Raw genomic sequence first — 26,556 nt, 5'->3', positions numbered from 1 at the left:
TTGGGTGATATGTATGATGTCTACTATATTGGGTGATATTATGTCTACTATATTGGGTGATATGATGTCTACTATACAGCATCAGCAATTATCTCACAAAACAGCGCATCTGCCTGTTTTTTTACACTCCCGCTACCCCATAGACGTATGACTCACTGAACTGCGCGTGGGAATACAGTGTTTTCCTCAACGTCACCAAAGATGCTGTCCAAACGATGGTATAATGGCCAAATCATGCAGTCTGTGGGCCAAACACTATCAAAGGTGATTGTTAAGTGAAATGTTATTCCCTCGGATTTGGTTTGCAGCACATGAACGAGGCATCTTCTCCGCTACGACTCGTCACATCCAATATGGTGGCGACGTTGATGTCTATGAGCTGCCCCGCTCACCATTGGCGGCTTTCTGACAACCCAGCACGTCCTGCCACCCCGAACGCAGTTAAGCAAAGCATGGGCTCAAGAATACTCTGCGTGTTGACTACAGTGTTGCTTGTGGCCTTACTGGCTTTCATTATAGGGCAAAAAAACGATACCGATATTGACTGATATTTCATGTTAATGCCAATATCGGGCGGACATCCCTAAAATACAAATTATTTTTCATTTTTGGGTAACCTCACCTCACTTTTTTTTTTTTTTTTTTTTACCTCTGGCACATCACCACTTACCTACAGTATGTAGCATTTCAAGCTAGTCATTGGACTTGAAGGACGTGAATTCCAATCAATAACTGGAAAACTTCTGACCGGTAGTGTATATTCATTTCTTCAACATGCCGATATTTATTTCACGTTGAAGGCTTTTTCATGAAGATATTCATCTGTGATATTTTATTCTGTTCATTTTGCTATCCTGAGCTGAGAAATACAGTACTGAACAATTAATTTCCCATGTATTCGTATTACTCCAAAACGTGCGTCCAATGAAATTCAGGTTTGAGTCAAATGGTACACAAATCCTTTCGGAAAAATGAAGAAAAAAAAACACACACAAAAAACCCCCCAAACAATCCTATCACCCTACAGTCATTTTTTAAAATTATGACCCATTTGCCAGGGGCCCTTGGAATCGTCTAACGACAGCCCCACTCATCATAAATAAATTGGAGCATCCCTTCCTTTAACGCATTCTCTAAAGTTCCCATGGAAATGGTGAAGTAATGCCTGCAAAAGGGCAGATGATAACTCTTGCTTACATTGTTGGTGAGGAAGCGGACGGCTATCCGTATGATGAGAACGGCCCAGAAGATGTGGAGACACTGCAGCACCATCAACAGACCATTGAAGAAGTAGTAGCCAAAGAAGGGCTCATAGATGGTCACCGGGTACACCCATGTGCAGTAGATAATCCTGCACAGAGAGAGGGAGAGAGAGGACAATATATAGCTGAAACATTCTTCTTTGTCCGTGTGGATCTTACCGGAAAGGAAAGATGACGAGGCGAGTGACGATGAAGACCCCAGCAAATAGGATGAAGATGTAGTTACATGCGTTTCTCCAGCCAGCATAGTTGAACATCTTTGCAGACTGCCACATGGAGACAGACGCGGGACAATTAGCTTGGCAGTCTCTCTCCACTAGAGGGCAGTGTAGCATTAGTGTTCATTCTGACAGCACTTCTTCAGTTGCACGCGCACAAAAGATGGGCAGCATGTCACTTGATGATGCTCCTTGGCCTCACGCGCTAAAAACATAAAAATGTAGCGCTCCCATCTTATATTTACCTCCAGGAGGTAATCGGAGGAGTCGTGCACCAGCATGATGAGTGTTCCAGCGCGGATGTAGTTGACACACCAGGAGAAGCTGATGAGGAGGATGGTTGCAACGTGGTGGACAATCTGCTCCTTGAAGTCCTGAAGGAGGAGGAACACATTTGGGCTTTATTAGTGATTCTTTCCCAACCTTTACTGATCCAAGGCACATGTTGACTTATTGTGTTGTATGAATGTCAACAGGTGGACGGATAATGACAAAATTTCTCATTCACAATAAAAAAATATCTCGTGGGGACTAGGCCTGGGACGACAACTAATGCATTAATTAATCACACACTAAATGAAAATGAACTGGATAATCAATATATTGACGTGTGTGCGTGTCTGTTTTCCTCGTCTCTCGCCTCCAAATAGACAGGAAGAGGATTCACTCTGCATTGGTTTCAGCACTTTGGCGTTCCGTAGATTAACCGCATGAATGGAGTCAGCCCTTTAGTCAGTCATACAGTCTCTTTGTCTGGGTGGGTGGAGGCGGGGCCGCTAGCATACACACAGAGTGCACAAACGTGTAGCCTTGTGAGGAGCAATGCAACCTAACGTAGTAGAAATTAAATTAGTAGACTGCAATGTGTTGTCACATATATTTATTACTTTTTCACTGTACTTTTTTTAAAGTAATGTAGCTGTAACTGTAGTTTGTGCACACCTGGAGGTAGGATTAGGATTTCACCAACTGTACCTGTTGATTTGTCCTCGTCAAATATCATGACATCACTACTACCACATCACTACTATCAGGAGAACCAGAGTGGAGGGGGAGGAGCCGCCTTGCTGTGGCCCAGCAAGGTGCACTGTATTCGGGCACATGCTCCAAGCAGCCAGTGTGCCGCTATGGAGGTCAGGAGAACCAGCCTACAGAGGGGGAGGAGCCACGTGTTGTGGCCCAGCAAGGTGGACTGTATTCGGATACATGCTCCGAGCAGCCGGTGTGACGCCACCGGAGGTCTGTGGCAAACCTTTTGCACTTTTCAAACGCCGCGGCGCTGGCGTTTCAGGTGACTGAAAAGGTTTTTTGTGTGCTCGATGTTTTTTTCTTTTGCCCTCATCGTGGAGCATTTGGTACAACGAGCATGCGAAATGTCTTCCTTGGAAAGTGAATGTTTGTTTACAAGTGAGATCAGGGGAAGTAACGTCACAGGCAGGAGAAAAAAGAAGCGCTTGATTTTTTCTCCTGCACAGTACAGTTAATCTCGCCTCAATGGAGTGTTTCTTTAAATGATCGGTTATCTGAGCTATTTTCAATGTTATCGGATTTATCGGCATGACGTCATAATTCCTTCATATCGGCCCGTGCACTCCTTATTTATACCCTTACTCACTCAACACAAACCAACAACCAAAAATACCACAGCACGCAACACATATGGAACACACAACGTAACTGGTATCGAAATAAACACTTACACACTAATGTACATGCAAAACAATACTAGCATCTTTAACCCGCAAGGCATGCTGGGCAACTTCCTGATGAAGACGTGTGCATGTGGGTTTCCCGCAGGCATCAAGTGTACATTATTTGTGGTAAATAATCACTTTCGGTCCAGTGAAGTGAACCTGGATGATTTCCCGCAGCACACCTGACCAGTGATTGGGAACGAGTGTCGTAAAAGCTGCTTAAGCGGGTGAAACGTGCTGCTGAGGGAACAAAGTGGGCCTCTTTGGCAGGATCAGCTGACCCGGGGCAAGCAAAGTCCAAGCGCATGCACGTACACATTCACTCACACGTGCAACAACAGTCCAATGTCCACACACATCATCATCGTGCCAGATGCCAGAATGGATCATGCGGGGAGGGAAAAAAACAATTTTTTTCCCTCCCTTTAGACCTTCTACTTCCTTCGTTTTTTTTTTATTTTTTAGACAAGTCCACTCACTTTGCGTTTGACATCTGAGGCCACACTGAAGAGCAGGGAGCCGTAGAAGCCCAGTTCTATCATGTAGTACCAGTACTGAGATGACAGCAGAGTCTGAGGGAGGAAGGAGGTCAGTCAGCACCACTGCAAGTGTTTCAGTCCGGGGTGTCCAACGTGCCGCCCGGGGGCCATTTTTGGCCCATCTGTCATTTTCGCATATTGTACAAATAAACATTTTTATATGGAGAGTAATCACCTGCCACTTCACGGTTTCGCTTTTCAAAAATATATTAACTAATAAATCAGGCTGTTTCCTGGTTTACTACAGACTTTTATTAGTCAAAAATATGTATTTTATTTTAAAATAATTTATTTGAAATTATATATAATATATATTGTTTTTATTATTATTAAAAATAATATTAAACTCATTTTATTTAATTGTAAAATGTATTTAAATTTTATTTGTGGCCAAAATAAAGTATTTTCAAGCATAAAAGTGGCTAAATGAACTAAAATACAAATATAAGGCATTGAAAAGACACAAAGAGGTTGATGTAGTATTCTACACTGGTCACTAGGTGTCAGTAATGTTACTATAATGTTGGGTGAGACCCACAAGCACCAGACCTGATCGCTGAAACAACAACAGGATTTTAGTGCATGATCTCACAGCAGGCACAATAATCCCTAACATGTACTACTGTTGTGGCCGTAACTCATGCCAAGCTGAAACTCAACTCTGAACCCCAGACGTCACTTCCTGTCCACCTAGCGCCGGAACACATTTACAGCAACAAACACGAGCATGAGTTTTATTTATGTCTCAAATGTCTCATTTTCTCTTATTATGTCGACTATGCTGGGTAATAGGAGTGTAAAGGTGACTATAAGGGTGTTATTTCATGTCTAGAGGGCTCTAATAATGTTAAAAATGGTATTTAGAAAGTTGTAAACAGGTTTTCTACGCTCTAACTATGAAAATATGCATCCATCCATCCATGTTCTATACCACTTGTCCTCACTAGGGTCGCGGGTGCTGGAACAGATAACTAGGAAAATATTCTATTCATATCCGTGATAAACAAGGGATTAGTGTATAGTATATCTATTTTTTATTTTGTAAAAAGGCTATAAGAAACTTTGTGTTATTATTAGCGATTAATATCAGCATTTCAGCGATTTCTCATTACATAATGCTGTTTTCTCTCTGCCGTTGTTCCACTTTTGCTGCTTTTTGTGGTTTAATTTTATCTCTACAATGTGCCGCGGGTCAATAAAAAAGGAGCCACCACCCGCAAATGGCCCCTGACCTGCACTTTCTACCCCCCTGCTTTTACAGCTCTTGGTCAGGGCTGAACATGTGACGTCACGTCAACTGTGTGGGCAACCACGACTCTTCAGAGTCGACTATTTAGCTTGTTAGCGTCCTTCGTAACCATGGTAACTCCACAGACAAGGGTTGTGTTATTGCGGCTTTAAAATTTCAACTCTATGCTACTAAAATTAGGACTTTATTCCCATATCATTTTGACTTTATTCCCATTATAGTATGACTTTATTCCCATATCATTTTGACTTTATTCCCATTATATTATAACTTTATTCCCATATCATCTTGACTTTATTCTCATTATATTATAACTTTATTCCCATATCATTTTGACTTTATTCCCATTATATTATAACTTTATTCCCATATCATTTTGACTTTATTCCCATTATAGTATGACTTTATTCCCATATCATTTTGACTTTATTCCCATTATATTATAACTTTATTCCCATATCATCTTGACTTTATTCCCATTATATTATAACTTTATTCCCATATCATTTTGACTTTATTCCCATTATATTATAACTTTATTCCCATAATATTTTGACTTTATTCCCAGAGTATTATATCTTTATTCCCATAATCTTATGACTTTTTTCCCCATATACTAATTTTCCAAATATTACAAGTTCAGTTTAGTTCTCATAATATTACGAGTTAAAAAAAAAAAAAAGTATTTTTTTCACATTTCAACTCTTGTCTACTAAAATGACATAATTTTTCCTCATAACATTCTCTTGATATTTTGACTTAATTCTTGTAAAATTACAGCTGTTTTGTCCATTTCTGCTGTTTTTTTAAATTTATTTTACAATTATTGAAACTTTCTTCTTGTAAATATTCTTCTCGTAATACAACTTTAGTTTCATAATATTAGAACTTTTTCCCCAATCTAATTTCCCCAAAATGACTTTTTTGGTTTTTCAGAATATTATAACTAAAAAAAAAAAAGAACTTCTTTTTTTTTAAATAAATAAAATGATGTTATTCTTCCTTATAATATTACGACGTCATTCTAAAACTTTCTCGTTGGATTACAAGTTTTTTCTCGTAATATTTTGACTTTATTCTTGTACAAATACTGCAGATTTTTCCTTTTTTTCATGACTATTTCAAGTTTCTTCTTGTAATAATCTTATGATTCTCATAATTATGGCTTTATTTTCATAATATTAGAACTTTTTCCCCCAACCTAATTTCCCAAAAATGATATTTTTTGTTTGTTTTTTCATAATATTTTGACATTAAAAAAATCTTTTTTATTTAATATTTCAACTTTATGCGACTAAAATGACGCTATTTTTCTTTATAAAATTAAAACATTATTCTTGTAAGATTAAGACTTTTTCTCATTGCATTACAAGTTTTTTTGGGTAATATTCTTGTAAAATGACTGCAGATTTTTCCATTTTTCGTTTTTTTTTTAAGTTTTCTTGTTAAATGAGGTTTTTAGAATGTGTGGCAGGTTGACCTACATCTTTAGGGTCCGTCAAGGTAGGTATTAGGAGGGATTATGAGGTGAAGCATGAGATCATGTACATACCAGCACAGGAAAGCCTTGCCACATCTCCTTCAGGTCGTAGAGCCATGGTTTCTAGAAGAGGAGATGACATTTAATGGCTTAATAAGAGAATATCTGAGTATATCGGCATAGCAGTGAGTCCAGAAAAAATCTATCAACATCAACGAGGATGGCAAATGAGGACGTGAATGCAGATGAGGACATTAAGGCAAGGCGGCGGTACTCACATCGATGAGGGCGGCCAGGCCAGCAATGAAAGCAAGAAGGTAAAAGGTAAATCTCCAACTGCAAGAGAACACACACACATACAAACACACTTTCTGCTCAGTCAATGGGGGAGAGACAATAGACGTGTTTACAAGCTCTCTCACACACACACGCATATTCTTGATCACAGCAACTAACACGTAAGAATGGAAAAATCCAGGATGTGAAATCAGGACGCACGTAGGCCTGTCACGCTAACACATTTTGCTGGTCGATAATTGTGCTGCAAATTATCGCCGATATTCGATAATATCGGCTATGCGATACTGGACAAAAAGTAGCGCCCCACACCGCATCAGCCTCAAGTACAGATGGAGCCCAAGAGGACATCACTCCAAAAACACAAAAGAACATAGAGAAAGAAGGTGTGGGCGACATCTGCAGTGAGAAATAAGACAGACAAAACGCTGTTTTGTGTGTGTGTATGTGTGTGTGTGTTTACGTGTGTGGAACACAATGGCATGATTCAGAGAAGTTGTAACACCCCGAGCTTAAGACAGACAGCGAGAGACAAACATGCAGTCACACGCACACACATAACACACACACACGTCATCTACACTAAAACACACATAAGCAGACCGTTGAACAGGCAAGTCACCAAAACAAACCCAACATAGATTGGTGTGGAAAAAAATGTTTGCCCCACTTCCTGGTTTCTTTTTGTTTTTGCATGTTTGTCACACTTAAATGTTTCAGATCATCAAACAAATTTAAATATTAGTCAATGACAACACAACTCAACACAAAATGCAGTTTTTAAATGAAACTTTTTTATTATTAAGGGAGAAAAAAGTCCAAAGCTACATGGCCCTGTGTGAAAAAGTGATTGCCCCCCCATTAAAACATAACTTAACTGAGATGAATTGAGATCTATCAGTGCGGAAAAGGTTTCAAGTCATTTGTAAAGCTTCGGGACTCCAGCCAACCACGGTGAGAGCCATTATCCACAAATGGCCAAAACATGGCCAGCCAACCAAAATGACCCCAGGAGCGCAGCAAGGACTCATCCGAGAGGTCACAAAAGACCCCACAACAACATCCAAAGAACTGCAGGGCTCACTTGCCTCAGTTAAGGTCAGTGTTCATGACTCCACCATAAGAAAGACACTGGGCAAAAACGGCCTGCATGGCAGAGTTCCAAGACCAAAACCACTGCTGAACAAAAACAACATTAAGGCTCATCTCAGTTTTGCCAGAAAACATCTTGATGATCCCCAAGACCTTTGGGAAAATACTCTGTGGTCTGATGAGAAAAAAGTTGAACTTTTGGAAGGTGTGTGTCCCATTACATCTGCCGTAAAAGTAACACCGCATTTCAGAAGAAGAACATCATAGCAACAGTAAAACATGGTGGTGGTAGTGTGATGGTCTTCAGGACCTGGAAGACTTGCTGTGATGAATGGAAGCATGAATTGTGCTGAAGGAGAATGTCCGGCCATCTGTTGGTGACCTCAAGCTGAAAGCAACTTGGGTTCTGCAGCAGGACAATGATCCAAAACACACCAGCAAGTCCACCTCTGAATGGCTGAAGACTTTGGAGTGGTCTAGTCCAAGTCCTGACCTGAATCCTATTGAGATGCTGTGGCATGACCTTAAAAAGGAAAAGCCTCCAATGTGGCTGAATGACAACAATTGTGCAAAATTCCTCCCCAGCGCTGTAAGAGACTCATTGCAAGTTATCACAAACGCTTGACTGCAGTTGTTGCTGCTAAGGGGGGCCAACCACTTATTAGCTTTGGGGGGAAATCACTTTTTCACACAGGGCCATGTAGCTTTGATTTTATTCTCCCTTAATAATGAAAAGTTTCATTTAAAAACTGCATTTTGTGTTGAGTTGTGTTGTCATTGACTAATATTTACATTTGTTTGATGATCTGAAACATTGAAGTGTGACAAACACGCAAAACAAAAAAGAAATCCCATTTTCCAATTCATAGTGAAATAGTAGTTTAACAGAGAAACTTGGAGAAAACAGACATTTCTATAGTAGAGTTCATGACGTGAAGCGCAGCCGTGAAACAAGTGACAAGTAGCCGCTTCAAGTGAAGGCATAACCTTGTTCTAGATATGGGCATCTTACCGCTGAGTTAGTTTATCCGTAATTGGAATAATAAAGATGAAAGTTGCGTTGTCCTTGTGTAGCTGCCGACGTCTGTTCTCAACTTCTTTTATCAGGAGGGGGTTAATGTCAGCTGACTGATGTCATATGACATATAGGAAGTGACGGATATGATGTAAGTGACACACGACCAACACTACCTCCACGATTGCCGTAATGGGCACCCCTGATATAGCATTTACAGTATGTCCATTAATACACTGCATTACTTATCACTGTTTTCATGTCACGATCCATGCATGTAGCAGAAACCCTGGGGGTAGCTATAATACTTATCAGTAGGCTGGAGAATGACTACATTGCTGTCTTATCAATCTTCCCGGATGATTAAGTTGTTAGTTCCCATAAATGATCAGACAAATACAAGCAACAGTGGTAATTGAGTTACCATGTGTTAATCATTGTGTGTGTGTGTGTGTGTGTGTGTGTGTGTGTGTGTGTGTGTGTATGTGAAGAGTGGGGGCAAAAGGCAGAGAGGCATTGTAGCATGTGCAGTCTAAAAATAGAGGTCTACTTTTGCCCACAGAAATGTGCTCATACAGTCACAGGAGTGACACATGAATGGCAGCTGCTGCAAGCGCTACTGTTGTCACATATTGCACGTGTGTGTGTGTGTGTGGGTGTGTGTGTTTACCTGGCCTCTCGAAACTTCTTGAGCAAACTTGGCCTGTCCTGATTCCTCCGTCTTCGGAACCATCGCTGCACTTGTCTCTCCGAGCAGCCCGTCTGCTTGCAAAGGCTCACTACCGAAACCTGCACAGGTGTTATGACGTTATTAGGACTGTTATGCCGTGTTTTGTGCACACGTGATGGCACTCTGCAGCTTCACATGTCTTACCTGTGTGGGGTTTTTGGTAACGTGGCAGTAGTAGGACTCCAGTGTGGGGTTGTGAGGCGCCCTGAGCCGTACTGTTTCTTTTACCCCCAGCAGAGAGGCCAGAGGCGTCGCCACCGTCCTGTGGACACAACATGGAGGCTCAGGTACGCAAATTGTATGGCATAAACCCAACATCAACGAAAAAAATAAAATCTAAACAGCTACACTTAAACAGTATAGTAAAAAAAAAACACACACACACACACACACACACACTTTCACCTGTAAAAGTGTGTCACAGTTCTGTATAAAAGGCACTGACACAGTCGCAGGTAGCATCCAAACCGTAACAAAAGCAGGAGGTTGCTGGTGTGTAAGGGTATTTTCTAGGGGTGTCACGAGACGAGATTGGGTTTCCGAGAAAGAGACAAGACGAGATTTTAACTTGGCTTTTCAGAAAAGTACAATGAAAAAATATATGACAATATATTGCCGTCTACTCATTTGATTTCCACTATGTTACACTCTTGCGCACGCTGTGTGTATGCTACCGGCCCCGTCTGCACCCACCGAGACAAAGAGACTGTATGGCTGACAAAAGGGTGCACTCCGTTCATGGAACAAACGTGCCAATGTGCTGAAACCGATCCCGCCTGTTTGGAAACAGACGCCCACACACATGGCAATATATTGATTATCCGGTTCATTTTCATTTATTGTGTGATTAATTCATTTATTTATAATGGCCCCAGGCCTCGAGACATTGTTGTAATCTTGTCACGGTTTAACCTCGTGAGATCTTGTGACACCCCTACTATTTTCTATTCAATGTGTTGAAAACAATTGTCCCCAAAGTATTTTTTTACACGCCACACCATGCGCATCCAGCTATTTGATTGCAAGACACCATGTTGCTGTGTGGAAAGCGGCAAAATCCTGCTTTGTTGGCTTACATTTCATACAGACATTGTTGAGACTACCTTTACAGGGTCTCACTAAAGTGACCATTTTTAGGACGGTACAGTAGAACCCCTAGTAGACTCATGTATAACCCTCAAGGCATGCTGGGAAGTTACCCAGCATGCCTACAAATTGGTATGACTTTGATGCTGAGAAGCTAGAAATATATATTTCGAGAAAAAAAATGAATCTCAGCTTTGTGATATCGGTGAAAAAGTGTCTTTGCTCTTTTTCCCCCATTTTTGATGTTTTATTTTATTTTCCAAATATTTCAACTTCTTTAAAAGTAAATTTTGTACATTTTCCACTTGTAGTTTTTTGGCATATTTTCCCCCAACTTAGTTTTCCAAAAATGACAACTTTACTTTGGTGCGTTTGTTTCTCATGATGTTATGACTTTAAAAACAAAAACATAGTTTTTCTTGAATATTTCAACCCTATGCTACTAAAATGACATTATTTTTAATTCTTGTAAAATTTAACTATTCTTCCTCATTAAAATCCAACTTTTTTCTTTTCATATTTCAACTTCATTTTCGTCAAATTACTGCTCAAATTTTCCAAAAATTACAACTTTGATTCTCATGATATTATGACTTTTAAAAAAATGTCTTTTTTGTTTAATATTTCAAGTTCATGATGTTATTTTTCATGACTTATTCTCCTAAAGCTGCAACTTTTTCTTTTTCTTTTTTAAAATGTATTTTCTAGTTAAATTATATCTATAGAATGTGCCGCAGGCCAATACAAAAACACCTCTGCAGTACACGTTGGAATCCATGTTTCCCCTTGATGAACCGCAGCTCCCCAGTGCCAGCAGCACTCATGCACCAAAGTATTGTACCCTGAGAAGTAGGGGTGTCACGAGACGAGACAATACATGAGATTGGGTCCACGAGAATGAGACCAATGAGACAAAAAGTAAAATGAAAAAATACAAAAAATATACGGCAATATTTTGCAATCTACTAATTGAATTTCGACTACGTTACACTCTTCCGTGTGTATGCTAGGGGCACCGCCTCCACCCACCAAGACAAAGACACTGTATGACTGACAAAATGGCTCACTCCGTTCAAGCTGTTGTCCTATGGAACAAAAGCACCAAGGTGCTGACGCCAATGCACAGAGTGAACTGTCTTCCTGCCTGTTTGGAGGCAAGAGACGAGGAAAACAGAGCATGCGCTCATCAATATATTGATAAAATATTGGTAAAATGATCAAATTCATTTTCATTTATTGTAATCACACAGCAAGGGCGATGAGGGGTTCCGGTTTGGTGGCTGCAGAATCGAGTCTCTGCTTTTAGCAGATGATGTGGTCCTGCCGGCTTCATCGAGCCGTGACCTTCAACTCTCACTGGATCGGTTCGCAGCCGAATGTGAAGCGGCCAGGATGAGAATCAGCACCTCCAATGCTGAGTCTGCGTTGGTGCGGCGTCTGCAGTGATGCAGACTCTACGTCGGTCTGTTGTGGTCAAGAGAGAGCTGAGCCGAAAGCGGTGGATCTACGTTCCTACCCTCAGCTATGGTCATGAGCTTTGGGTAGTGACTGAAAGGACACAATCACGGGCACAAGTGGCCGAAATGATTTTTCTCCGGAGGGTGGCTGGGCTCTCCCTTAGAGATGAGGTGAGAAGCACTGGCATCCAGGAGAAGCTCGGAGTAGAAGCGTTGCTCCTCCACATGGAAAGGAGCCAGATGAGGTGGCTATGGCATCTGGTCAGGATGCCTCCCGGACGCCTCCCTGGGGAGGTGTTCAGGGCACGTCTGACCAGTAGAAGGCCTCGGGGAAGACCCGGCACACCTTGGTGAGACTATGTCTCTCAGCCGGTGCGGGAACGCCTCGGGTTCCACCAGGAGGAGCTGGACAAAGTAGACGGAGAGAGGGAAGTCTGAGCTTCCCTGCTTAGGCTGCTGCCCCCGCGACCTGACCTCGGATAAGCGGTAGAAGATGCATGGATGGATGGATAATTAATTAATTAATTGTCGTCCCAGGACTAGCGCCCACGAGACTTTTTCTGAATGAGCAATCTCACGAGATCTTGTGACACCCCCGTTGAGAAGATAAAATGTCATAAAACTGCTGTAAGTGTGAGAGATGAAATATATCCCAATACAGATCTAGAGGGGGAAAAAGCATTAATGGCCTGAGTGGACTGGACTTTCACGGTCATGTAATTACTGGAATCTAAAAAACCCGACTTGTATGTTGAAAAAAAAAGTATGAGTCACTTGTTAGGTGGAGCAAGAATGAAGGAATATTACATAATCATCAACAGGAGCATTTGGAGCTTTGGACACAATGCTGTGTCAACAAGAAATCCAACAAAGTGAGCAACTGACCTTTCAAAGATCTGACGGACGATTAGAAACACAAGAGCGATGGGCAGGGCTACCCACAGATCCCCTGCTTTGGCGTAAACCCGTCCCTCCCGATCCTCCAGGTCGGCCCAGCCCAGGCCTTCCGGAAACCACAGCCGCTCCTGCCAGAACCATTCACTCAGCTCGGACAGCATCCTGAAACACAAGAATGCTAATGGTTAGTCCACTCCAACCAAACATGCTTGCACTGTGGGGTTAATGTGGGGTAAACACGTGCTGCACAGTTCATTGAAGGAATTAGATGGCGGCACCCACGTTTCCCTGATGGTCAACTTCTGACTGATGCTAAAAGCAGAGCCCGTGCAGCAAGAAATGACCCGTGCAGCATGACTCAAACTTTACATTCATACTTTCCAACAACAGTACATCCCTCAGCCCCTTTACAGCGACACATACAGCGTTTCACATGAAGGGCGTGGCGGAGCGAAAGGGGGAAGCAGCATCTGAGGGATCATTACTCATCTTATGTGCACAGCAACGTGGCCGCACCCCCTCCCCCGTCCATACTCAGGAGGCCATTCGTACATCTGCTCCCACCCACTGCATCTGTAAGTCCTTCAGACGCTTCCACCCCCACCAGTAATCAGTAAGGGGGTCCCTCTTTGGCCCAGAGGCATGTGCAACGCTCCCCTCCCTCTACATCCTCCCAAATATGCAGCAGACATTCTTTCACACTTGCTTGTTAAAACCTTGCATTTGATGGACAAAAGTTTGCATTTTGTTAGCGCCATTATGTATCATGCTAACACATATCCCTCATGGTACAGTCCTGGGGCATCTGCTGCTTTCTCTTTAACTATTTCAACCCCAGACATTTTTCAAAAGACAACCCCTTACATACGTATGTTGACGTGATCAATAATGCTCGGTTAAAACGTGCATTGTTTCTCTCAGACAAAGCGCAAAAAAGAAAAAATAAATGTTAGTTCCATTCCCAGTGTCACAGTGCCCTCTACTGGTCAAGCTGCAAACTTACCTGCAAATGCAAGCCTCCATGTCCATCTCCCCTCGCCAAGAAGACAGTTCTGTCTCAAGGTATGTCGACGTATTACGACTTGTACGTAACTTACAAATAACGTATGTGAACGGACGTCAACGATCGCATAACTTATTGCCCGCGGATGCGGGATGTATGAATCATACGTTGACATACGTCAAAAAGTTTTGTGCATGCACAAAATTTTTGGACGACTTCGACGTACTACGACGTATGCCGGCGTGCTTCTGCGTGCTGTTAACTTATACAAAACTTACCCATAACTTATTCAACGTACGCCAGCGTATTGGCCAAATTTTTCATACGTTGGCATAAGCTGGCTAAATCGTCAAGGTGTGACAGGCGTTGGCCGTTGGGCATAAATTGTGAACACTGGCAACACGCTACGCATTCGTTGATATAAGTTGTCTATAAGTTAGAGAAACGTTCTACATAAGTTACTAATACGTCATGTTTACGTCGACCTCGTTATGAATACGCGATGTATACGCCCAAAATTGAAAAAAAAAACTGTCGGCAGTTCAACGTATGCCATCAAAATGATCACGTCAGGCATGCGCTGCCTAAGTCGTCAAGGTGTGACAGGGCCCTAAGACTAATAAAGAATTTGGCAGACGTGCTTTTAAATGTAAAGCTCCCTCGGATTGGACCACCTTACCTAACAATATACGTATCACCAATTCATTTTGCATTTTCAAGAATTCTATATTTTGTTTTCTTAAAACATCATGTAATTGCCTTTCATGGTGGTGATGTGGTTGCTGTTGCTGTTACTATTTGTGGCATATTATTGTTTATTGTATATGAGTGACGGTGTGACATATTATTGATGCTTTGTGTGGGCACTGTGGGCTTGTGTGGGGTGGGGTGGTAATGCTGTTTGTGATTGGATTGTATATTTTAATGTTTCATGTTGGACCCCCTTGAAAACGAGATGGTTCGCCTCAAGGGGCTATCCATCAATAAATCTTATGTCAATTATTCTCCTCAAATTTGGACTTTTTTGCCCATTGAAATGCAACTTTTTTCTCTTAACATTTTGACTTTATTCTTGTAAACTTGCTGCTCATTTTCACATTTTTTCTGCTGTTTTTTTTTAATCCAAATATTTCTCCTTTTTACATTTTGACTTTATTCCCCATAATGCTATGTCTTCTTCCCCAAGCTAATTTTCCAATTTTGTTTTGTTTGGTTCTGTGCATGGCTCAGATCAAGGGTACCCTTTGCTGTCTTCAACTTCACTTGAGGAGTATTTGAAATTGCTGTTCTAACAATGTGTACTATCCCTATCACTCTGACGTTTATAGAGTGAGGAAGCTCACCAAACCATAAATTAATGTTGTAAAAAAGTGTCTATATTTGGACATTGAAATGTTACATGTAAAGCATGTCTACTTTTATTGTAAAACTAACAATATTTTCTGTGATAATTTTGTCATGATTTCTCCTTAGAATTAAAGAATGATGTCTGAAATTGGTTTCTAATGTGTTTTATTCAAATATTCTCAGTGTAAAAAAAAAAAATAACGGTCGTGTGATCATGAGTGAAAAGTACATTACCTTTGTGTCCGCCTGCCGATGAAAATTTTGAAGAGCATAATTCCATGGAAAAACAAACCCCATGATGATTACAATGGTATATATTCATGGAATAATTACTCAACTCTGCAACTAAAGTGATTGTTTGTGTATAAAAGAGTAAAATAAGATTATTTGAACAAAAGTCTAACACACCTAAATTTCGTGTCAGGCCAGTAATGTACGTACACTTCGAGCTCACAGCGTAAATTGTGTATTGCTAGTAAATATTGAATTAGAAAATAAAAAGTGCCTTCTTGGGCCAAACAAAACTTGTCCTTCCGCCGGTTATTTGCCAAATACGCGTTCAGCAGAGGAATGTTTCACCGTGTCAGCCATTTTGTGTTAGCGTAATGTACGTTCAGTCACGACCTCGGCAGCATCAAGCAGCATCATTCAATTCGACGAGCAATCGGCGGTTTAACAACTATTGTCAAGTCTAAGGTAAGATTTTTTCATTTTTATATATTGGAGAAGATCTTTATGCACTTTGAAATGATTTTTTTCATCGGGTGAGTTACAAATGTTGTGTTTATCGAGCAGTGTAACTCATTTTGACAGCCATTGTTTTTACCTCTCGTAGGTAAAAAACACGCGAAGTGGGCAAAATTATTCATCATTACCAGTCGGATTTTACTTACTTTTATCCGTCGTATTATGTCGTTGACATTTATCCGAACCAAATAAATTCTAGCGTGTTCGTTGATAAATTGCTCCGTATTTAACCCGGAAGTGATCGGCGTGTCCCTCATGGGAGGTCAAAGATGGCCTTATAATTTTAGGTCTTTAGCATGATAATTCAAGAACCGATCACTCACTGATTCACTGAATCCTGGCTCATGTTGCCACAGTGCTGCAATGATTAGCTTGTATTGTGGAGTTGATAGGTCAAAGTTGATGTCATTACAGTCTTAAGAACGCTGATGGGATTTGTAGTCTTTTTACTGATACAACAATGGCATGGTAACGACTGAAGGTCCATTTTTCTTTGCCATATTTTCAGAGCTTTAACTCAAGATCTAGATTTGTCACTTGTTTTTATTTACTTTATGTTACTCTCTCAAATATAAGTTACTTTTCTAACAAAAGTCAAACCTATGCTGAGATAACAGCATAAAGTGGACACGGACTTATGTGCATTACATTGAAGAAAGAGTGAACTTGGGAGGGTTGCTATGGGAAATGGAAGATGTCTCCAGCTCTGGTATGTTGGGTGTGTGTTTTGCAATGTTTGAAGTTTGTGTTTATAACATTACCAAGGTCTATCCACCAGTTTGACATTTGACCCAAAATGTAACACTTGGGTACCCTTGATCTGAGCCATGCACATCTCATAATATTAGGACTAAAAAATAGATATATTTTTTTATTTTATATTTCAACTCTACGCTACTAAAATTACATTATTTTTCCTCAAAACATTACGAGTTCATTCTCAAAAAATTGCCACTTTTTGTCTTGTAAGACTACGTCTTTTTTTCTCCTCATATTTTGATGTTTTTCTGCTAAAATTACAACTGTTTTTTCTCATTTTCTTTATTAATTCACAGCATCTTTGAATGCCTTATATTTGCATTTTAGTTCATTTAGCCATTTTTGTGCTTGAAAAGACTTCAATTAGACAAAGAAAGACATATGTGCATATTTTTTTACCAAAAATCGTCCGCATTCAACCACAAAACAGCAAAAACGTGATAGAGTGAAGCCGTGAAAGTTGAAGCGCGAAGTGGCGAGGGACGACTGTATCCGTGTTTCAATGGAATGTAAAAACCTGTTTCCTGTATTGCGGGACGGTACGCTTGTTCGTGGGAAGGGAATTTAAAGGCCTTTTTTAAAGAAATGGTTATTATAACGGAAATGAATGACAATGTACAACAAAGTATTTGGGCCACATCGAAAAAAAACAACAAAAATCTAAAGATTTCAAGAATAAAGTTGTAAATTTACAAGAAAAAAGTCGTAAATTTACGTGGAAAAACATAAGAATAAATAAATTAAGTTACTAGTTTTTTCTCGTAATTTACAACTTTATTCTTGTAAATTTACAACTTTATTCTAGTAAATTTACAACTTTTTTTCTCGTAAATGTACGACTTCTTTTTCATACATTGACAACTTTACTGTCATAAATTTCCGCCTTTTTTCGAACAAATTTACGACTTTATTCTTGTCAATTTACAAATTTTTTTTTCTCGTAAATTTATAAATATAAATAAAAGGGCCACGTTGGGGAAAAAAAAATCTAGAGATTTGGAGAATAACGTTGTAAATTTAAGAGAATAAAGTGACTTTTTTCTTGTAACTTTACGACGTTATTCTCATAAATTTCTGACTTTTTTCTCGCAAATTTGTCTTTATTGTCATAAATTTATGACTTTATTCTCTTAATGTACAATTTTCTTTATTCTCATAAATTTCTGACTTTTTTCTTGCAAATTTATGTCTTTATTGTCATAAATTTATGACTTTATTCTCGTTATTTACGACTTTTTTCGTGTAAATTTACGACTTTATTATCGTAATTTGTGCCTTTTTTTCTTGTAAATTTGCGACTTTATTCACGTGAATTTAAGACTTTTTTCCTCATGAATGTACAACTTTATTCTCGTAAATGTATAACTTTTTTTCACACCAATTTATGACTTTATTCTCCTAAATGTTTTTTATATTTTTCTTGAAAATGTACAACACTGTCATACATTTGCAATTTTTGAATTTTTTCTTGTAACTTTGCGACTTTATTCGCGTAAATGTAATACTTTTTTCCTCATGAATTTATGACTTTATTCTCCTAAATGTACGACTTTTTTTCTCATAAATGTATGACTCTATTCTCGGAAATATACGACTTTATTCTCCTAATTTACGCCTTTAAGTCTTTGTATATTTATGACTTTATTCACGTAAATTTAAGACTTTTTTTCTCATAAATGTATGACTTTATTCTCAAAATCTCAGATTTTTTTTTCCAATGTGGCCGTACTACTCCGTCGTATCACCAGAGCAAAAAATAAATAAAAATAAAAGTACCGTGACCAATGGAACTGAACTTTTGCTGGAAAGGTGTTTTTTGTCCTCACTGATGAAATGGTTCTCCCCCTCCTGTTAGCTCCCTAAATCCTTCACCATGTCCCAGCAGAGACACACACCCACCAAATACGGTTCAACCGTGACCTTTCTTTTCCTATAGCGAGTATACAGCCGTGCCCCAGTAGCTGGCCGTGTCCATGAAACACGGTATGGTACAGTCTGCCTGCTATTTTTTACTTCATGTCATGTTAGTCATGCTCCCCCCACCCCGCCGCCCGCTACCCCAGCACAGGTGGCAGACGGGATGGGTGACATACTTTTCCCACTTCTTTTGCCAACTCTTCAAGCGCACAATGTCTCTTCTGCTGAGCAGCATGCCGCTTGCGCAACGTCTGGCACCGCTAAAAAGTGCAATCTAACCAAAAACAGATAAGTCAATTACTTCTGAGCACAAACAGGAAGGGTCCAAAGGGTAGGAGGGCACGACAATGCAGGCAAGTGTTGCTTGGACTGCTTACTTTCACATCCTCAAAATGTGCATCCAACCCAAGGGTGTCCAAACGTTTTCCACTGACAAATGAAAGGATGCGAGGACCACCTGTGCCTGTGCTCACGTAGCTACGTATGTATATAAGCTGTTTAAAAAAAACAGCCTGCATCTCAGCTTTGTGTTAAGATGAGGTCTCATCCGGTCGTACGGGCTACGGCCAAAAAAAACGCAAGTAACACACGGAGGGTGCTGAAGGTGCGGACTCCTACGTGTGTCGTGCGCCACACGTGCAGCCCACATATGTTATTAGTAGGGATCCGATTTTTTTTAATAGCCTTGCCGATCCAATCCGGTACTGATCCTTTGTGTGTGTGTGTGTGTGTGTGCACACACACACACACATAGTTCAGTTCCAAATGTGAGAACTGTAAATAGTTCAAGGTGTTATATTTGTAAATAAATTGTTATTTTGATGTAAAACAACCCTTTTTCGTGTTGTTTATGTTGGTATAGTTGTTTAGATATTTGAGCTGTCACAAAAGCAAAACACATGTGTGTCTAAGTGAAAGTTATGCTTGAAATGTATCTTTTAAAAAAAGAGCTGGTTTTCTCCTTTTTTAGTTGGGAACTGCTATTTTCCTGAAACTTACCTATGTTCTACTGCTGATTACTAATGAAGGGAAAAAGGTAGAAACACACTTTTTTTCCTGATGAAAGACGGGAGTGTAATGTTTCTGTTGGTAGGTTCCATGTTTATATAACCATACAACACAATATTCTGTGTGCCTTGAAAGATCAGTGAAAATGGTCTAAAATGGACGGTACTCTTTTGAATAACAGCTGGGATTGAATGAGTTAGTATTTCAAATACGGTATTTTTTCTTAATATTATGACTTTAATCTACTAATATTTTGTCATTCTTCTTCTCGTAAAATTCCATTCCATTTTTGCTGCCGTTTTCTTGTTTGATTGTATTTTTAGAAGGTGCAGGCCTTATCTAACCAAAACAAAAACAACACCCGATCCTTCATTGTGGCAGTGCTTGCGACGTTCGGAGGGAATTTCCAAAAGAAGAGGACAGACGACATTGCGGTTCATGTGCTGAGATCATCAGCATTTTGAAGCACTTTTTCTCCCCCGCTGAGAGCACATTCCATTGGTACACGGGATCATATGACCACGCTCTGACCATTTCAAAGGTCCAATCAAAGAGGGGATGCCTCTGGCTGTGGGGGGAGACAGGAAGTTGTCTCTCGTTCTCTTCTTCCTCGCTACAAACATTTGAAGGATGCGAGTCTTTCAAATCTAGAAGCACAAATGTTCTTTTGCATCCTAAAACCTCCCAGTTTGGAGTAACAGCAGAACAACCTAAACAGACCAGCCCCGAGCCTGGTGCCGTCAAGAGGAATGTAAACATTCAGCCACCAAATGAATGAATGAAGAACATGTTTATGGTGGTAGCAGGCCAGGAACATCACGAGACAGCATGAGTAGGAATGATTCCGTGCATGACGATCAGACAGATGACTTATCTGCACAACTTCCACGCATTTGTCATCTGGTGAGAATAACTTTTCCAAAGACCAAAGCGGGAGAGCATCCACGAGAGGTAGCGGATCCAGTTTGATACATGAAAATGGCAAATTGGCACGAACATAAGGACACAAGTCCCAATTCTGAATGACTAAAATCTAATTATAATCCAGACTTTGTCCAGATCTCAGGGGAAATGACATACCACCTAACACAAGTCTTTCCACAAATCCAAGTCACTCTCTAGTCTTTAGTCACGAGTCCAAGCCAAGTTTCAAGTCTTTGTGGGGTGAGACTTGGTCAAGTCTCAAGTCTTTGGTCACCAGTCCAAGTCAAGTCTCAAGTCTTTGGTCACCAGTCCAAATCAAGTATCATGTCTTTGGTCACGAGTCCCAGTCAAGTCTGAAGTCTTTAGTCACAAGTCCAAGTCAATCTCAAGTCTTTGTGGGGTGAGACTTGGTCAGGTCTCAAGTCTTTGGTCACCAGTCCAAGTCAAGTCTCAAGTCTTTGGTCACCAGTCCAAATCAAGTCTCAAGTCTTTGGTCACAAGTCCCAGTCAAGTCTGAAGTCTTTAGTCACAAGTCCAAGTCAATCTCAAGTCTTTGTGGGGTGAGACTTGGTCAAGTCTCAAGTCTTTGGTCACCAGTCCAAGTCAAGTCTCAAGTCTTTGGTCACCAGTCCAAGTCAAGTCTCAAGTCTTTGGTCATGAGTCCAACCCAAGTCTCAAGTTTTTGGTCATGAGTCCAAGCCAGGTCTCAAGTCTTTGTGAGGTGAGACTTGGTCAAGTCTCAGGTCTTCCGTCACGAGTCCAAGCCATATCTCAAGTCTTTGGTCACGAGTCCAAGTCATGTCTCAAGTCTTTGGTCATGAGTCCAAGCCAACTCTCAAGTCTTTGTGGGGTGAGACTCAAGTCTTTGGTCACGAGTCCTCCCTGAGGAGGTGTTCAGGGCACATCCGACCAATAGGGGGCCTCTGGGAAGACCCAGGACACGTTCTAGAGACTATGTCTCTCAACTGCCCTGGGAACGCCTCGGGATGCACCGGGAGGAGCTGGAAGAAGTGGCCGGGGAGAGGGAAGTCTGGGCTTCCCTGCTTAGGCTGCTGCCCCCGCAACCCCACCTTGGATAAGCAGAAGAAGATGGATGGATGGATGGATGGATGGATGGATGGATGGATGGATACTGTATTCTTCCAACATGAACATACTGTACATTTCAAGGCTCTAGTCTGTGACTAAATGGTCAAATTTATAACTAAAATATGAGACGTCGCGAGTACATTTTTCCTCTACTCGAGCACGTGCAACCAGATAAAAGTACGGCTGTTGACAAGAGACGCAGTTTGATCCTTATTACTATGAGGATGGAAAAGGTGGAGTCAATTGACGACAGCTTGTCACAGTCTAAGCCTATTGATGCCAGCGTGTGTGATGGCTCACGTTTCGATCGAATCTTTTACCACCTTTGTTTGCACATTTTGCCTGGCTCTCACTTTCTTCTGTCGCTCTGGTAGCAGCTGGCTAGCTAGAGTTAAATGTGACATTTTGTCTTTAAAACCAACGAGCAATGCTGTTCGTTTGGAGAACAACTCCTTACTTTTATCCCTGTGGTTGTCTTTCAGGCCTTTCCACCTTCATCTAAAATTGTCCCAGGCTAGTCTGGAAGGATCTCTCTCAGAAGCCAAAAACTTAGCACTTCCACACAGAATGGGAGTAGAACTTTATTTCACCCTATCAAGTGGGACATGCCCTGGCTGACTTCATGGCTTCATGCAGTGTTCAGGTAAAGCCATGTAAGCTAATGTCTCAATGTTTGAATACTACATATCACTTCTATTTCAATACATTTGACTCGTGATAGACCAGAGTCGACCAAACAGCCATCATTTATTCATTAATTAATTTCTGAAAAACTGCCATATGGGCCGCAGGGTGGTCTAGTGGTTAGCATGTTGGCCACACAGTCACAGGCGGGAGATCTGAAAGATCTGGGTTGGAATCTCCATTGCACATTTCTGTGTGGAGTTTGCATGTTCTCCCCGTGCGTGCGTGGGCGTTCCCCGGGTACTCCGGTTTCCTCCCACAGTCCAAAAACATGCATGTTAGGTTAATTGGAGACTCTAAATAGTCCATAGGTATGAATGTGAGTGTGGATGCTTGTTTGTCTGTATGTGCCCTGCCATTGGCTGGCCACCAGTCCAGGGTGTACCCCGCCTCTCGCCGGGATAGGTTGGGATAGGCTCCAGCAGGCTCCAGCATAGTGAGGGTTACGCGGCACAGAAAATGAATGAATGAAAAGAAGGAGGGAGCCATAATCAAACCGCAATATGGCGAGTGATGACTGTATTGGATTATATCGGCTACGCTGGGGGTGCAAGACCACTCTTCTTCTGTTTCAAGCACCACCTCCCGGCCTTACTATTCCGTTTAAAGCAGGGGTGGGTAAACCTTTTTTGGGGGGGGTTAAAAAATTTGTAGAGGGGCCATCTATACAGTATAGAGGTGACATCCAGCAGAACAACATACTTGCTCACAGTGCAGCGAAATAGAAACACAACACGTCCACAGCAAGTTAACGCATCACATAAATCAACAACTAAGCGCTAAACATAGCACGTAACTTAAAACTGTTATTTCCAAATGCCCGCAAGGCATGCTGGGTAGTCCAGCGGCAACAACAATATGAGCTATGAACAATAAAACATTGGATATCAAGAGTATGTTTACTCCTCCTTGTTGACTTCTCTGATGACCTCCTCAACATATTTTGCACGAGAGTACCACAAGCTACCCAGCATGCCTTGTGGCGGGAATATATAGGGGGGGAGGGTTTGGCATGGGTATTGCGTGTAGATATTTGTTTGTAGATAGGTTACGTTGTGCATCGTGAGTGTTGATGTGTTTTTTTTCTACAAGCTCCAGATTGCATCTGACTACTTTGGCGACTCAAGCGTGCCACAATAGCACTGCAAGTCATGTTGCTGGCTACACTTTCCATGTTTAAGGTTTAAAAAAAGGAATTTGGCCGCAGTTTGCCCACCCTCACGTGCGAGGGGAGCTAAGGCTTGCTTTCACAGAGACGGCCCTAATACATACAGACTGAGAGTAACCGATTCATACGCTGAATCCTCTGCTTTAAAGCTGCTTCCCCTCGACTTTTGTTTGTTGCTGTTGGTAAGGACCTGGGATTATTGACTCATCTCAGAAGGACCTGTTGGGTTTATTAGTGTAACCTTCTTCTGGGTCATCTGACCCTATCTGCCACCTCCCAACTGACCCCTTGTGGGCCATCTGACAGCAGGCTGCGGCGCACACTCGCTGGGACTAGTTCTCGAGTGAGTTTCGTGTTTACAGGCCAAAATTAAGCACGTTCAGAACCGCAAAACATCGTAACATCGAACGTTGTAAACCTAAGGCCACCTGTGGAGACATCATTACTTTCCTTTATCGTTAAATTAGACTATCGCTGACTGTCTACACACTGCCCTTTTGTTCTTAAATGTCAGTCATTTTCCAGCTCTTATCCTGGTCAGGGTCTCAGGTGAGCTGGAGCCTACCCCGGCTGACCTCTTAGTCAATCACAGGGCACATGTAGACAAATGAAACCCACACAAGCGCTACAAATAATTCTAAGCGGAGATTTGAACCCACAATCGCCTGTCTGTGAGGCTCCACCGCGCCGCCCCGATCCAAAGCACAACGACGGCGAGTCGTAAGAAGGAGGCCAAAATACTCAGTGTATTGTTTCTCTCGAGGGTCCAGCATGTCAGTGCTGTCGCCCAGCAGCTCAGTGGGAAGGCTGGTGCATCCCTGAATGCACACATTGTAGTCAAGTCGTTTAGGAGGCTGGCATGCTTCATTAGCCGTAACTCAGGTCAGGCCTTGGAGTGTCATACTAATAATCGCCATTTTTTACATTCCTGTCGGGACCGAAGCTGGGCTCATTTTAAAACACAACACAGGGACAGACAGACAGTATTTGGCCACCTGTTACGACACATCAAGACACGTGTTTCCCACACCTACTGTAGCTGATTATGGTTCTCTGTTTGAGTATAATCATTTTCAGTCAAAAGTTTGCACAGCCCCGTGTTAAGTTAATGGACTTGTGCTTTAGAAAGATCAAAACAAAGTCAACTTCAGTACATTTGACGCTGAATTGTGACCCTGATGAATAATTTATAGGGGGATAAATCAGGCAGCAAACAGACGACAGGTTCAGGTGATGCTGGGGGATAAGATTGCCGCGCTGATTGTTGTTTGCGTAAGCCACGCGTGTCCAAAGCTCTTTTTCTTTTTTTATTGCGCCTCGGCATATTGTAAAAGTAGCACGAATTCTAATTTCTTAGACATGGTCTAAACATTGAAACACCACAGTTAGATTGCAGTCCTGAGTGGTTGTTCCTGTAATTGACCGGCAACCAGATAGGCCAATAGGCTCCAGCTCCCCGCTAACCCTCCTGAGGACACGCGGGTATAGAAAATGGATGGATGGATAAATGCATTGCTATGAAAGCTGCATAAGTAACCAGACAAGCGGCACAGTTATTCATTATTCATTTCATCCATTCACCTTTCAAATGCACTGCCAATACATGCACAAATGTATATTTTATGAGCTGCTTATGAAAAACTGATACAAATCATGGCCTTAAGTTGTGTTTGATTAACACATGATCTGTTAGAAGTAGATAAATCCCAGTTATGTGTAACATTGATCGATACACCATTAAATCACATGACATGCACTGTAGGTAAACGTATACATGAGCACAAGATTAGTGCTGTTGTAGGAAAACCACGTGACTAGTTTATGCACGTATGTAAATCTATTTCAAGTCATTAAATACACGATATAGGCGCTAGCATGTACTGTACAACATTAACACAGCACCCGACCGCGTAAGCTGCAAATATGAGCCTATTGGGAGCCTTGACTAAGCGACTAATAATGCATGTGATCGTTGATTGAATATGTAAATACATTTTGTTGTTGTTCACGCTCCAGCTGTGTAGCGTCATGACGACAAACATGCTAGCTAACTTTTACACAAGGCATGCTAACAGCGACGTTTCGTACGAAAACACAAGGGAAAAAACACCCCGAAGTGTGTTGTAAATAGAGTAAATGTCATCATTTTACCCACTACACATTAAACCTTTTTTTAAGTTTAAGCGAAAAGGGGCCCGTTATTTTTGGAGCTAATGAAATGACTCTCTGGTGCGTGATGACGTCGTCGTCTGCTCACTGACCGCAAAAACACACAAATGGTGTCATTTCAGAAAGAAAAAAAACAGGACTTACTTGGTGTTTTTTCTTCTTTCGCCGAGAAGTGTGGAATTTCTCTTGGCAAATGATTAAAAAAAATGTCTGGAACAGACAAGCTAACGGTGCCCCTGAATGAAGGCGTCCAGCTCGCTGTTGCTGCTAACCAGGCAGCACTCTTGTGTCCCAAGCAGCGGCTTTTTTTTACATCTTTACCCTAAACTTTTCACACTGTTTTATCCTCAAATTTATACAAAAAGAGGTGAAAAACTACAACGATGTGAGATTGAAAAGGGTGGTGATCAAGATGCTGCAATGCGACTGGTGGTCGCTTCTCCCAAACGAGCTGTTTTCTCCCCCTCCCCCGTCCGTGTATCCCGAGAGTCGGTGGGGTCTGTGGCCGGCCAGAGGAGGCGAAGTCCGGGTAAGCTGGCTGAGCGGGCTGGCTGGAGGTGGTGAATGTGGTGGTGGAGAGAAAGGAGTGCAGGCAGGCGGGCGTGAAGCAGGCCGGGGCGGAGTGAAGAGGGAATAACGGAGAGGGAGGGACGTTGTGGATGACGTCCTACCCGCGAGAGAGCATCTGACACCCCACACACATCCGCGTTTTGTTCCGCATGGTG

General features: G+C 41.5%; 1 protein-coding gene across 1 annotated transcript in view; it reads right to left on the bottom strand.

Moving 5' to 3' along the window:
- The window catches only part of LOC129185000 (ceramide synthase 2-like), a 38,181-nt gene extending 11,667 nt beyond the window's left edge, over nucleotides 1–26,514 (bottom strand). Inside the window, exons 1-10 of the mRNA XM_054781614.1 lie at nucleotides 25,976–26,514; nucleotides 13,005–13,178; nucleotides 9,721–9,838; nucleotides 9,517–9,635; nucleotides 6,721–6,778; nucleotides 6,515–6,565; nucleotides 3,654–3,746; nucleotides 1,726–1,854; nucleotides 1,422–1,528; nucleotides 1,198–1,351 (exon numbers count right to left, since the gene is read on the bottom strand). Coding sequence (XP_054637589.1) covers nucleotides 1,198–1,351; nucleotides 1,422–1,528; nucleotides 1,726–1,854; nucleotides 3,654–3,746; nucleotides 6,515–6,565; nucleotides 6,721–6,778; nucleotides 9,517–9,635; nucleotides 9,721–9,838; nucleotides 13,005–13,177 — 1,002 coding nt within the window. The 5' untranslated portion in view covers nucleotide 13,178; nucleotides 25,976–26,514. The remainder of the gene's footprint in view (nucleotides 1–1,197; nucleotides 1,352–1,421; nucleotides 1,529–1,725; nucleotides 1,855–3,653; nucleotides 3,747–6,514; nucleotides 6,566–6,720; nucleotides 6,779–9,516; nucleotides 9,636–9,720; nucleotides 9,839–13,004; nucleotides 13,179–25,975) is intronic.
- Between the last annotated feature and the right edge of the window lie 42 nt (nucleotides 26,515–26,556).

The sequence above is a fragment of the Dunckerocampus dactyliophorus genome, chromosome 7, assembly GCF_027744805.1.
Source record: "Dunckerocampus dactyliophorus isolate RoL2022-P2 chromosome 7, RoL_Ddac_1.1, whole genome shotgun sequence".
Classification (NCBI taxonomy): Eukaryota; Metazoa; Chordata; class Actinopteri; order Syngnathiformes; family Syngnathidae; genus Dunckerocampus; species Dunckerocampus dactyliophorus.
The sequence above is the reverse complement of the archived record's forward strand: the minus strand, read 5'-3'. Positions and strand labels throughout refer to the sequence as shown.